Source organism: Phyllobates terribilis, unplaced genomic scaffold (assembly GCF_046119375.1).
Source record: "Phyllobates terribilis strain yellow unplaced genomic scaffold, ASM4611937v1 Scaffold_3__8_contigs__length_932513732, whole genome shotgun sequence".
Lineage (NCBI taxonomy): Eukaryota > Metazoa > Chordata > Amphibia > Anura > Dendrobatidae > Phyllobates > Phyllobates terribilis.
In genome coordinates, this window is record NW_027362763.1 from 158,260,761 (window position 1) to 158,275,670 (window position 14,910).

At 44.1% G+C, this 14,910-nt stretch overlaps 1 protein-coding gene across 17 annotated transcripts in view; it reads left to right on the top strand.

Moving 5' to 3' along the window:
- The window catches only part of MYT1L (myelin transcription factor 1 like), a 679,346-nt gene that overhangs the window by 627,510 nt on the left and 36,926 nt on the right, over positions 1 to 14,910 (top strand). For all 17 annotated transcript variants that reach the window (XM_073674215.1, XM_073674210.1, XM_073674221.1 and 14 more), the window contains one exon: positions 2,043 to 2,111. In XM_073674215.1, coding sequence (XP_073530316.1) covers positions 2,043 to 2,111 — 69 coding nt within the window. The remainder of the gene's footprint in view (positions 1 to 2,042; positions 2,112 to 14,910) is intronic.

The following is a 14,910-nucleotide window of genomic DNA, read 5'->3' on the forward strand; positions in this document are numbered from 1 at the left end:
AGTTTTCGAGTTTTCACTGATGGAATAATGATGTACTACTTAGTACTATCTAAACATGACTTTATTAAAATTGTATGCTTCACTATCTCGGAGAAAAAGAAGTTAGAAATTAGAGCAATCTAAGTGTAAAGAGTATACCAGGAGTCATAGGGGCGGTGCTGGAGTGGTGAAGAACAATAGTGACTTTCCCCTGGGCATTTAAAGGGAACCTGTCATCTGCTTCATGCTGCTTAAACCTCGGGCAGCACTAATCAGAGAATGGCTGCTTTTTTTATTTTTCTCTGAAATTCTGTATTAGAAGATAGAAGATATGGCTGGGACCATACCCGGAGACAAGACTAGTCCAGCGCTGCCTCAGCTGGCCCTTCCCAGTGCTGCTAGCGATTATTGCCAGGTCTCTCCCTTGTGTGTACATCAGGATAGACCTGTCAATCAGCTGCAGCAGGGTGGGAAGACATGGCCGCTGTGGCACTAGCCTAGTCTCAACTCTGCAGCATCTATAAAGGTAATCTGTCAGCAGATCATCCCCCAAACAATTTATATGCGTATGAAGCTCTTTCAAAGACAAATCCAACAATACTTTTATATGGCCAGTCCGTTTCTCTATTACTGAGAAATTAGCTTTTGAATTTATATGCAAATGAAGCTGAAGAGCTATTATAGATCTGAAACTTCTGTCACTCCAACTCTATTCCCAGCCCAGCGCCATCTCCTCTTGCTAGTGCTAGACTGATGGCTCCTTTGTCTGATGTTGCACAGCATAGAGACTGTCAGTCAAACAGGAGGAGGCAGTGATGAGCAGGGATTAGAGCTGGAGTGACAGAGGCTTCAGACCTACCCTAGCTCTTCAGCCTCATTTTCATATCAATTCAAACGCTCATATATCAGTAATGGATGAACGAACTAGCCATGTAAAGGTATTGTTGGATATGATGGCTGCGGGTGTAGACCCACTGTGCCTCTGGCCAGGCTTATCCTGGAGAGGTGTGACTAAGTGGCTACTTTGTCTTCACTAGAGCCTCTGATATTGAGGATAGGCTTGGGCCGTAGGGTAGCCTCTAGGTGCAACTCCACAACTTTGTTTAATGGGACATCAATCATGGCAGAATGGACACATGAGAATAACATGACTCTTCATCTTCACCACTTCAGCGCCACCCTTACCATAGTTTAAATAATATATATTTATGGCATATAAAATGTGGGTTCAACCAATGGGACCTATATTCATCTCAGTTCCGTTATGTGCTGTTTTTATTGGTGAGATGGTTGGTGTAATCATACAAATGAATTGAAATTCCAACCACTACTCCACTGACAGTGGCACACTCCAGGGTCGCGTTGTGCCGGTCCCATTGGTGGCATCCTATCCACATCTACTATACGTTTGTGACATGGCATACATATTTAAGATGGTAATATCTTTTTAAACTTGAAAAATCTGCTTTCCTGTTCCCGTGTATGGAAACCAGAAACATGCAGGATTACTGATGATAGATTTTAAGTTGTTTTTTTTGTTTTCTTATTATTCCTTTATGAATCACTAATATAATTATACCTGTGTGTGTTAACTACCCAGACAGCAGAAAGTCTCCAATGTCCTATTATATTACAGGTAATTAGGTCAACAGCAGATACAGTAAACATGAAGCACTTGAGGAATAACAGATCCATCAACAGCACATTGCTGATGGTTTCCAGAGAGCAACAGTCATTAACAGCACCTTGCTGATGATTTCCAGATAGCAACACACATTAATTTTTTTCAAAATTACAGTGAGAAAAAAAAAAAAAAAACTGACCTGAAAATTAGTTAAAGCAGTAAAACAAGGTTTGGATGCCTAGATGTCCCTAGATCATAAGACAGATATAGGCAGAAAGATGTAGCAAGTGCTGCCTGCACCATACAGATGGCGCCAATGCGGAGTGGTTTTCTCACATCTGTTGGCGCATTCTCTGCCAGTCCACACATACGTCCATCCACCACTGGTCTCTTAACATATCTTCCTTTAACCCTTTGTTTTTGTATACTTTTCTTGCAGGTTGTCTGGTTGTCCACTGGCAGATAAGAGTATTCGAAACATGATGGCCACCAGTTCACAGGAACTCAAGTAAGAAGCCCCATTTTCCGTCTTTTTGCCGTTTGAGTAGATATTGTATCATTAGTGATTTTTGCATTACTTTTCTCTCCCGTGATGTCGTCTCGAGCTGATGGAGATTGTAGAAGTAAAGGTACTTTGAGCAATGCTGTGAAATTGGATGTAAGCTTCATCCAGGGTGTCATAAAGCTTTGCACCAGCTCCCGGCTGCCCTCCTCTCTATTTCCATCTGTTTTACTGTTGCTCATATAACTTGTCATTATTCTATCTGAGTTTTACTTTTCTTTAAATCAGTGAGGTTAATACCGTCTATATCCAGTAAATAAAATGTCCCAGCGTAGTCTTAGGCTTCCAGACATATCACATATCCTGTAATAAAAAACTGTCTATGTAGCTACGCTGTTAAAATGTTGATTATTTAGAGAATATGTGCCATTTATAATACATTGGACATATAGTTCTTATTATAATTATTGTCAGCGTGTTGCTGAGTCTGAATACGGACTATAGCTGCAAGTTCACACTGTTCAATGATCATAACAGGGTGCTGACAATAAGAGATCTAACACAGTGGTGTAAACTAAACCAGGAGAGCCCCAGAGCAAATGGACCAATATATTGGACTCTGGACCCATCAAATTAGGAAGGAGTTGATTTTACCTACCACCCCTTCCCCTCATAACATGCCATGTGGAAGACAGTCTTAGAATAAAGCTCTAAATTTATTTTTGCCCATTGTCACCACTAGGGGGAACTATTTACACAAAGATTACACAATTCTCTTCATTTAATTTAAAGGGAATTTGTCAGCAGGTTTTTGTTATAGAATTTGACAGCAGCATAATTTAGGGACATAGATCCTGATGCCAGCGATGTGTCACTTACTGGACTGCTCGGTGCAGTGTAGTTTAGATAAAATACCTGTTTTCTCTGCTGTAGATGTAGCAGAGATCTGTATAACCCGGTCCACACCACTGATTGGCAGCTTCCTGTGTACACTGTACATTGTCAGTGCTGCTAATCAGTGGTGGAGTAGGCTTACACAGATTGGCTGGACTTTCTGGCATGCGACATCTAGTCCATTAATGTAAATCTCCTACTGATAACACACTAATTGTACTGGAACTATAGCAAGCAAACTAATAAGTGACACATCACTGGCATCAGGGTTTCTGCTCCTACATTATACTGCTATCAGGTTATATACAAAAATCTGCTGACAAATTCCCTTAAATGGAGTTATACAGGATGGAATGCTATAAAATAGTTAAAATGAAGAGGAGCTAATCTGCAGTAAATGGAGGAGTGGCTACTAAACAGTGTAGATAACAGCTGATCAGTGGGCATGATGAGTGTCAGACCCCCACCAATCTGATATTGGTGATCTATCCAGTGGATAGATCCCATCCATATGTTAGTCCTGAACAACTGCTTTAAGCACTGTGTTTAATTTGCAAAGATTTTAGGCTTTTTTTTTTATATAAATGGTCACATGAAAAAGTCAAAGCCATCAGTAGAAGAGTAAATATGTACAGTGGGGATAATAAGTATTTGATTGCCAATTTTGCAGGTTTTCCCTCCTACAAAGAATGGAGAGGTCTGTAATTTTTATCGTAGGTATACTTCACCTGTGAGAGATAGAATCTAAAAAGAAAAATCCAGAAAATCACATTGTATGATTTTCACATAATTAATTTGCATTTTATTGTATGAAATAAGTATTTGATACAATAGAAAAGCAGAACTTAATATTTGGTCCAGAAACTTTTGTTTGCAATTACAGAGGTCAGAGGTTTCCCCTAGCTCTGGACCAAGTTTGCACACACTGCAGCTGGGATTTTGGCCTACTTCTTCATACAGATCTTCTCCAGATATTTCAGGTTTTAGGGCTGTCGCTGGGCAACATTGAGTTTCAGCTCCCTCCAAAGATTTTCTATTGGGCTCAGGTCTGGAGACCTTGAAATGCTTCTTACGGAGTCACTCCTTAGTTTCCCTGGCTGTGTGCTTTGAGTCATTGTCATGCTGGAAAACCTGGCAGCCACGACCCATCTTCAATGCTCTTACTGAGGGAAGGAGGTTGTAGGCCAAAATCTTGCAATACATGACCCCATCCATCCTCCCTTCAATTTGGGGGCCGTCGTCCTGTCCCCTTTACAGAAAGCACCCGCAAAGTGTAATATTTCCCCCACCATGCTTCACCGATGGGACGGTGTTCTTGGGGTTGTACTCATCCTTCTTTTCCCTCCAAACATAGCAAGCGGAATTGATACCAAAAAGTTTTAGTTTGGTCTCATCTGACCACATGATCTTCTGCCATGCCTCTTATGGATCATCCAGATGGTCACTGGCGAACTTTAAAAGGGCTTGAACATGTGCTGGCTTGGGCAGGGGACCTTGTGTTCCCTGCAGGACTTTAATCTATGACAGAGTAGTGTGTTACTAATGGTAATGTTTGAGACTGTGGTCACAGCTCTCTTAAGATCATTGATCAGGTCCTCCCATGTAGTTCTGGGTTGATTCCTGACCTTTCAGTTATCCTTACCCCACTAGGCGAGACATTGCATGGAGCCCCAGACCAAGGAAGATTGACAGTCATCTTGTGTTTCTTCCATTTTCTAATAATTGTGCCTTTCTAAAAGTTGTTGCCTTCTCACCAAGCTGCTTGCCTATTGTCCTGTAGCCCATCTGAGCCTTGTGTAGGTGTACAACTTTGTCCCTGGTGTCCTTAGACAGGTCTTGGCCATGGTGGAGAGGTTGGAGTGTGATTGATTGAGTGTGTGTACAGTTATCTTTTATACAGGTAACGAGATGAAACAGGTACAATTAATTGTACAGGTCTATGATCTTGTCCCTGACATGCTTAGAAAGCTTTTTGGTCTTGCCCATGTTGTAGAGGTTAGAGGTCTGACTTATTAATTGAGTCTGAGGACAGGAGTCTTTCATACAGGTGACTATGTAAGACAGCCGTCTTTATTGCAGATAACGAGTTGATTAGGAGCATCTAACTGGTCTGTAGGAGCCAGAACTCAATGGTTTGTAGGGGATCGAATACTTATTTCTCACTGCAAAATGCAAAAAAAAAAATATCTAATTTATACAATGTGATTTTCAAGATTTTTTGGAGATATTCTCTCTCTCAATGTTAAAATTAACGAACCCTTAAAATTATAGACTGTTCATGTCTTTGTCAGTGGGCAAACTTACAAAAACAGCAAAGGGTCGAATACTTATTTCCTCCATTGTAAATGTGTGTGTGTTTCAAATTATAACTTGATTTAAACATTAGGATCTCATTTCATTAAACAACAGTCTGGCCTAAAACAGTTCTAGATTTCACAAAAGTTTTGCACAGCATGTAATTTTGCAACTTTTGTTAGTTTTACGCCAGCTCCATCAACTTTTTGAAAAATAGGCAAAGCTTGGAGATGAGGCTTAGGGCAGCCTGACAAATTCATTATAGTTTACGTCCCAAAAATGTCATAACATATAGCAGAAACAAACTCCTGTCCATTTCTGACTCTTAATGAATTTGGCGCATCTTTTTCACAGCACACTCTATATCACCACACGACCCTTAATGAGTCGGCCACTAGATCTTTTTCTGATGACATTCCAATGTTGAGTATTTGGTGAGTTTTTGATATTGCAGATTTTCTGCACCTACAGATGCTTCTCACAAAATTAGAATATCCTCAAAAATGTAATTTATTTCAGTTCTTCAATGCAAAAAGTGAAACTCATATATAGAGTTATTACAAACAGAGTGATCTACAGTACAGACCAAAAGTTTGGACACACCTTCTCATTTAAAGATTTTTCTGCAATTTCATGACTATGAAAATTGTACATTCACACTGAAGGCATCAAAACTATGAATTAACACATGTGGAATTATATACTTAACAAAAAAGTGTGAAACAACTGAATATATGTCTTATATTCTAGGTTCTTCAAAGTAGCCACCTTGGGCTTTGATGACTGCTTTGCACACTCTTGGCATTCTCTTGATGAGCTTCAAGAGGTAGTCACCGGAAATGGTTTTCACTTCACAGGTGTGCCCTGTCAGGTTTAATAAGTGGCATTTCTTGCCTTCTAAATGGGGTTGGGACCATCAGTTGTGTTGTGCAGAAGTCTGGTGGATACACAGCTGATAGTCCTACTGAATAGACTGTTAGAATTTGTATTATGGCAAGAAAAAAGCAGCTAAGTAAAGAAAAAGGAGTGGCCATCATTACTTTAAGAAATGAAGGTCAGTCAGTGCGAAAAATTGGGAAAACTTTGAAAGTGTCCCCAAGTGCAGTTGCAAAAACCATCAAGCGCTACAAAGAAACTGGCTCACATGAGGACCGCCCCTGGAAAGGAAGACCAAGAGTCACCTCTGCTTCTGAGGATAAGTTTATCCGAGTCACCAGCCTCAGAAATCGCAGGTTAACAGCAGCTCAGATTAGAGACCAGGTCAATGCCACACAGAGTTCTAGCAGCAGACACATCTCTAAAATGTTAAGAGGAGACTTTGTGCAGCAGGCCTTCATGGTAAAATAGCTGCTAGGAAACCACTGCTAAGGACAGGCAATGAGCAGAAGAGACTTGTTTTGGCTAAAGAACACAAGGAATGGACATTAGACCAGTCGAAATCTGTGCTTTGGTCTGATGAGTCCAAATTTGAGATCTTTGGTTTCAACCACCGTGTCTTTGTGCAATGCAGAAAAGGTGAACGGATGGACTCAACATGCTTAGTTCCCACTGTGAAGCATGGAGGAGGAGGTGTGATGGTGTGGAGGTGATTTGCTGGTGACACTGTTGGGGATTTATTCAAAATTTAAGGCATACTGAACCAGCATGGCTACCACAGCATCTTGCAGCGGCATGCTATTCCATCTGGTTTGCGTTTAGTTGGACCATCATTTATTTTTCAACAGGACAATGACCCCAAACACACCTCCAGGCTGTGTAAGGGCTATTTGACCAAGGAGGAGAGTGATGGGGTGCTACGCCAGATGACCTGGCCTCCACAGTCACCAGACCTGAACCCAATCGAGATGGTTTGGGGTGTGCTGGACCGCAGAGTAAAGGCAAAAGGGCCAACAAGTGCTAAGCATCTCTGGGAACTCCTTCAAGATTGTTGGAAGACCATTTCCGGTGACTACCTCTTGAAGCTCATCAAGAGAATACCAAGAGTGTGCAAAGCAGTCATCAAAGGAAAAGGTGGCTACTTTGAAGAACCTAGAATATAAGACATATTTTCAGTTGTTTCACACTTTTTTGTTAAGTATATAATTCCACATGTGTTAATTCATAGTTTTGATGCCTTCAGTGTGAATGTACAATTTTCATAGTCATGAAAATACAGAAAAATCATTAAATGAGAAGGTGTGTCCAAATTTTTGGTCTGTGCTGTATTTCAAGTGTTTATTTCTGTAATGTTGATGATTATGGATTACAAGCAATGAAAACACAAAAATCATTATCTCAGTAAATTAGAATAATTAACAAAAACACCTTGCAAAGGCTTACTAAGCATTTAAAAAGGTCCCTTAGTGTGTTTCAGTAGGCTCCACAATCATGGTGAAGACTGCTGACTTGACAGATGTCCAGTAGGCAGTCATTGACACACTCCACAAGGAGGGTAAGCAACAAAAGGTCATTGCTAAAGAAGCTGGCTGTTCACAGAGTGCTGTATCCAAGCATATTAATGGAAAGTTGAGTGGAAGGAAAAAGTGGGGTAGAAAAAGGTGCACAAGCAACCGGGATAACCGCAGCCTTGAAAGGATTGTTAAGAAAAGGCCATTCAAAAATTTGGGGGAGATTCACAGAGTGGACTGCAGCTGGAGTCATTGCTTCAAGAGCCACCACACACAGACGTATCCATGACATGGGCTACAAATGTCGCATTCCTTGTGTCAAGCCACTCATGACCAATAGACAACGCCAGAAGCGTCTTACCTGGGCCAAGGAGAAAAAGACCTGGACTGTTTCTTAGTGGTCCAAGGTGTTGTTTTCAGATGAAAGTAAATTTAGCATTTCATTTGGAAATCAAGGTCCCAGAGTCTGGAGGAAGAGTGGAGAGGCCACAATCCAAGCTGCTTGAGGTCTAGTGTGAAGTTTCCACAATCAGTGATGGTTTGGGGAGCCATGTCATCTGCTGGTGTAGGTCCACTGTGTTTTATCAAGACCAAAGTCAGCGCAGCCGTCTACCAGGACATTTTAGAGCACTTCATGTTTCCCTCTGCCGACAAGCTTTTTGGAGATGAAATTTCATTCTCCAGCAGGACTTGGCCCCTGTCCACACTGCCTAAAGTACCAATACCTGGTTTTAAGTCAACAGTATCACTGCGCTTGATTGGCCAGCAAACTCGCCTGACCTTAACCCCATAGAGAATCTATGGGGTATTGTCAAGAGGAAGATGAGACACCAGACCCAACAATGCAGATGAGCTGAAGGCTGCTATCAAAGCAACCTGGGCTTTCATAACACCTCAGCAGTGCCACAGGCTGATCACCTCCATGCCACGCCACATTGATGCAGCAATTGATGCAAAAGGAGCTCCGACCAAATATTGAGTGCATTTACTGAACATACATTTCAGTAGGACAACATTTCAGATTTTAAAAACATTTTTCAAGCTGTTGTTATAAAGTATTCTAATTTACTGAGATAATGACTTTTGTGTTTTCATTGGCTGCAAGCCATAATCATCTGACTCGCCCCCAGGGCCATGGGGTACTTGGCAGCCGGGCCTTATGGCTGCTTTTGGGGGAAGATCATGGTGGCTGGCCAGGTCCTTGACCCAGGGCGGTCAGTGCAAAATGGGGATATTTATAGGGGATTTGTCGTGACGCCACCTGTGGTGTCTGGTGAGGATCACCAGCGCTGCGACAGTCCTCTGAGGCAGCTTGAGATGGAACGGCTCCCCACAGGTGGAGCAGGCCTCAGGGCAGTGTAGATGAATGAAAGTGCGCTGGGCATTGTAGTGCAGGGAGGGAAATGGCACCAGCGAAATAAAGGAGCGGAGGCGGCTCAGTGCAGTCATCCAAGAATTACTCACTGTTCTTAGACAGTCCACAGGTGCACTGTACTGGTGCAAGCCTCCCGCATCACACTGCGTTCACCGGGCAGGGGTTCAGTCCTTCCTCAGGCAGCTCGGGTGTACCTGGCAGAGCCCCACTTTCTTATGTGCCTCTCTAGTCCGACTTCACGCTGGGTCTTTACTCCCTCCTGCCCTGCGCTTCCCACTGTGAATCCCGTTCGGGTGCTGCGAGGTCCCCCCTGTCCATTGGAGTTGCACAGACCTGCTTGACCTTACTTGGATTGGAGTGGGGGTTTGGCTTCTGGGTATAAAAGCCAGAAGCCTCCGGTTTTTCCAGCCGAGGCTTAAAGCTGCACGACTGGGCCAGGGGCCGGTCCCCTTCTTGCGGCCTAGATCCTCCTGACACTTGGCAGGTTCGGGGTGTACGGGTGCCGCCTGCACTCGCCGTACTCCCCTAGGATCCCTTCTGTAGAACAGAGCCTACTCCCAGCTTCCCTCCTGGGCCTCAGTCCTGGGCCCTTGTAGTGGAGCAGAGCTCCTACAGAGACTCTGCTCCCAGACTGTTCCTCTGAACTATCCCTACTCAACCAACCAACTCCTTTAAGATGTTTATATATCTACTGTATGAGTGCTCCCATAAACTACTTCCTCCAACCACTCCCACTACTGGTTCCCCCTAACTTTGGGTTCCCCCCACCCCAGCCAGGGACAGGGCTCAGCAGAAAATTACATTGTGTCTTGCCCCTTCGGCTGGCCTGGGGTAGTGTAGTGTTGGATGTAGGTGTTGGTGTCCCCCCCGGTAAAACACAGCACGTCCGCGGGCTGGAACAAAGCAAAAATATGGTATAAATGACATGCAAATTTTTAAGATGCATCTGCATATAAGATTATAAACACAACATTTCTTCCCTTTATGGGAGGCACATAATTTTAAACGTTACATTATAAAATACTCTTTGTATAAAACATTTTAAGAGAGCTCCTGCACCAGGGTGCAACAGCAGCAGAATGAGGGACCCTTCCGCAAACCCTCAACGTAGGCCCTGGGCGTGGCTGCAAGGCATAGATGATCTAATCCTGGACCTCGTCTTCCGCCACGCCAAACGGGTTTTTGTTCTAAGGTAATGGTCGTTACTTATAAAACAAATAGGGTGCACTTTAAGAAGTGCTAAACTATTTATAATGGAAAGTTTTTAGAGAGATCACTGTCCTCTTCCCTACTGTCTCTATACCCTTACGGGTACTTGGGTAAACGCACACTTAAACAAAACGGCAACTCAGCACCCGGACGGGTGACTATATACATTTATGTTCAGTCCCAATACTATGCCTAGTACTGGGAACCCCTCCTGGGGTACTCCTCATTTTTCCCTGACCCACCCGGGTCACGAGGGACTTCCTGCAGCGGTGCGTCCTTGTTGGCATGGTACACTTGCAGGGCATACCAGCCACGCTCACCATGATGCCGGGTGAACGTGACATGATCTCCCGGATACAGGTTCCGGTCGGGATGGCCTTCTTCCAACTCAGGCTCCACATCCCGCCGGTTAACGAATATGTCCCTGTTAAACTCGAGATTGCGGATGAAACCCCACCCAGCCTTTAAATTAAATTTAACAATGAGGCCTTCCTCGCGGGGGCTGGTGTGGGCTTTCATCGCATGGTGTACTTGCGCCTTGGTGGCCTTGTCACGGGCCTCCAGGCGTTCACTGCACACTTCCCGTGCGCGTCGCTCCCTCTCCAATTGCCGGAGCTCCCGACTGCAGAACTCTTTCCTCTGATGGACGGCGGCCTCTATCTCCTGGGAGAACCCCATCAGATTCCCCCCCCCCGGTTGTCCTAGCATAACTCCTCTCCGCCGGGGCAGGCTACCGGTGGCGCTGGTATTGGGAGGAGAGGGCACTGCTGCTGATCCTCGAAGCTGGCGGACCAGTCGAAGACCGGCGCGCCATAGATCCACTCGAGCATCGGAGGCGGAGGTGGCGGGCGGGCTCCCAGTAACAGGCCCGCAGCTTCAGCGCCCGGGATCAGAGGTTCCGGAAGGACACTGTATGAGGGACCTTCCGATGCAGTTCTCAGAGGTGGGTGTTCCGGGAAGGCTCTTGGTGGGGGGTTTTCTGGTTCCACGCCTGGGGGTGGAGGTTCCGGGCTGCACAACGGTTCCTGCCAGAGCGCGGCAGCATATGGTGGGGGTTGGGGCAGGAGGCCCACTTGGCAGGTTCGGGGTGTACGGGTGCCGCCTGCACTCGCCGTACTCCCCTAGGATCCCTTCTGTAGAACGGAGCCTACTCCCTGCTCCCCTCCTGGGCCTCAGTCCTGGGCCCTTGTAGTGGAGCAGAGCTCCTACAGAGACTCTGCTCTCAGACTGTTCCTCTGAACTGTCCCTACTCAACCAACCAACTCCTTTAAGATGTCTACCTTTTTATATATCTACAGTATGAGTGCTCCCATAAACTACTTCCTCCAACCACCCCCACTACTGGTTCCCCCTAACTTTGGGTTCCCCCCACCCCAGCCAGGGACAGGGCTCAGCAGAAAACTACCTTGAGTCTTGCCCCTCCGGCTGGCCTGGAGTAGTGTAGTGTTGGATGTAGGTGTTGGGATCCCGTGCAGCACTCCCTCCTTACCTGAGAGAAGGGATATACCACACCTCTGGGTGAGGTGCAGTACCTCTGTGGCGACCAAACCCTCAGGGGCGCCACACATCAACATTAACAGAAATAAACACTTGAAATAGATCACTCTGTTTGTAATGACTCTATATAATATATGAGTTTCACTTTTTGCTGCATTTTTTGACACTTTTTCATATGTCACGTTTTAAGTAAAACTGTTTTGTATTTGATACTTCCTGGTACTTGGCTTTGCTAAAACTTTATTGATGCACTCATGTGCAGATTCCATTAGTTTTTACCTGTGCATTTTTCGCATCTGATGCAAGTCTATGGGGAAAATCAGAACAAAAAAACTCAACGTTCCTGCAAGAGAAATTGACATATTGTGCATTTCATCACACTGCAGCTCATTTTAAGTGGCGCTAAAAAAAACAACAAATACAAAGATCCAACATCCACAGGAAAAAGGTAAGTATATTAAAACATTATTTTATTGGCAACAGGGTTAAAAATGAAAAAAATCAAAAAGAAGACCTATAGAATAATAAAAAGGACAAGGGTCTACACGTTTTGAGCATAACTGCTCTTAGTCTTAGCAGTTATGCTCGAAACGCGTAGACCTTTGTCCTTTTTTATTATTCTATAGGTCTTCTTTTTGATTTTTTTCATTTCTAACCCTGTTGCCAATAAAATAATGTTTTAATATACTTACCTTTTTCCTGCGAATGTTGGATCTTCATACTTGTTGCTATATCTTCACCCAAAAGTCGGTCTGGAGCCTCCGTGCGCTGCACTTTCCATCCAAGGCATTTTTCTACAGTTGGTGATATACCTCTGTTAATTTTTTTTTTAAAAAAAAGCACAGTGGTCATGAGATTTCTTTAAATCCCGTCCACTTTGCTGGAACTGTAAGACGCTGCGTTTTTTATGCAGCAAGGATACACAGAGTTAAAAACGCACCAAAAACTCATCGTGGGAACTTAACCTAAGGTCTCATGACGACGTCTGTGGATCTCGGGACAATCTCGGACCGCAATGCATGGACGGGACAGGGGTTTCCTGACCCGAGCATGACAGCCGCATAGAAATATATAAAGCTGCCGCGCTGGGGTCAGTTCATGCATTGTGGCTTGAGATCGGACCGAGATACATGGACGTCTGCATGAGACCTTACAGTTACACTGCACTGATAAATATGCCCCTTTAAGACCAGATCAATAAAGCTGCTGCAATCACAAGTGCAGTAAAGAAGAGACCTGACGCTCCTCAGAACAACAGTTAGATGCTTTCTCCCACCCTTACAAGGTTATCATTTCTTGAAGCCATAGAAAACCACGATTATTTATCTGCATTTCAAATTCTATTTATAAAAAGGAAGCGAGATTAGGAAGCGGATCATTAAATATTGACAGATTCTTCCCTCGGCCCTCCTAATGTGATGGAGACCAACACATAGCAGAAAGAATGGCTGACGTGTAATACACACTCGCTGCTAATTGCTTGGAGTGATTGCAGGCTGGGTGCGAGGAGTGCGGCTATAATGATGCCTTTGCTGCTTTCCTGACAATAATGGTGGGAGTGATAATCAATATATGTATATAGAAGTAGGAGAGGATATTGTGTCGGATGCCCGCTGCACTATAATCTGGGCTTTTGTGCTATACAATGTACATACATACAGTACAGACCAAAAGTTTGGACACACCTTCTCATTTAAAGATTTTTCTGTATTTTCATGACTATGAAAATTGTACATTCACACTGAAGGCATCAAAACTATGAATTAACACATGTGGAATTATATACTTAACAAAAAAGTGTGAAACAACTGAAAATATGTCTTATATTCTAGGTTCTTCAAAGTAGCCACCTTTTGCATTGATGACTGCTTTGCACACTCTTGGCATTCTCTTGATGAGCTTCAAGAGGTAGTCACCGGAAATGGTTTTCACTTCACAGGTGTGCCCTGTCAGGTTTAATAAGTGGGATTTCTTGCCTTATAAATGGGGTTGGGACCATCAGTTGTGTTGTGCAGAAGTCTGGTGGATACACAGCTGATAGTCCTACTGAATAGACTGTTAGAATTGTATTATGGCAAGAAAAAAGCAGCTAAGTAAAGAAAAATGAGTGGCCATCATTACTTTAAGAAATGAAGGTCAGTCAGTCCGAAAAATTGGGAAAACTTTGAAAGTGTCCCCAAGTGCAGTTGCAAAAACCATCAAGCGCTACAAAGAAACTGGCTCACATGAGGATCGCCCCAGGAAAGGAAGACCAAGAGTCTCCTCTGCTTCTGAGGATAAGTTTATCCGAGTCACCAGCCTCAGAAATCGCAGGTTAACAGCAGCTCAGATTAGAGACCAGGTCAATGCCACACAGAGTTCTAGCAGCAGACACATCTCTACAACAACTGTTAAGAGGAGACTTTGTGCAGCAGGCCTTCATGGTAAAATAGCTGCTAGGAAACCACTGCTAAGGACAGGCAACAAGCAGAAGAGACTTGTTTGGGCTAAAGAACACAAGGAATGGACATTAGACCAGTGGAAATCTGTGCTTTGGTCTGATGAGTCCAAATTTGAGATCTTTGGTTCCAACCACCGTGTCTTTGTGCGACGCTGAAAAGGTGAACGGATGAACTCTACATGCCTGGTTCCCACCATGAAGCATGGAGGAGGAGGTGTGATGGTGTGGGGGTGCTTTGCTGGTGACACTGTTGGGGCTTTATTCAAAATTGAAGGCATACTGAACCAGCATGGCTACCACAGCATCTCGCAGCGGCATGCTATTCCATCCGGTTTGCGTTTAGTTGGACCATCATTTATTTTTCAACAGGACAATGACCCCAAACACACCTCCAGGCTGTGTAAGGGCTATTTGACCAAGAAGGAGAGTGATGGGGTGCTACGCCAGATGACCTGGTCTCCACAGTCACCAGACCTGAACCCAATCGAGATGGTTTGGGGTGAGCTGGACCGCAGAGTGAAGGCAAAAGGGCCAACAAGTGCTAAGCATCTCTGGGAACTCCTTCAAGATTGTTGGAAGACCATTTCCGGTGACTACCACTTGAAGCTCATCAAGAGAATGCCAAGAGTGTGCAAAGCAGTCATCAAAGCAAAAGGTGGCTACTTTGAAGAACCTAGAATATAAGACATATTTTCAGTTGTTTCACAC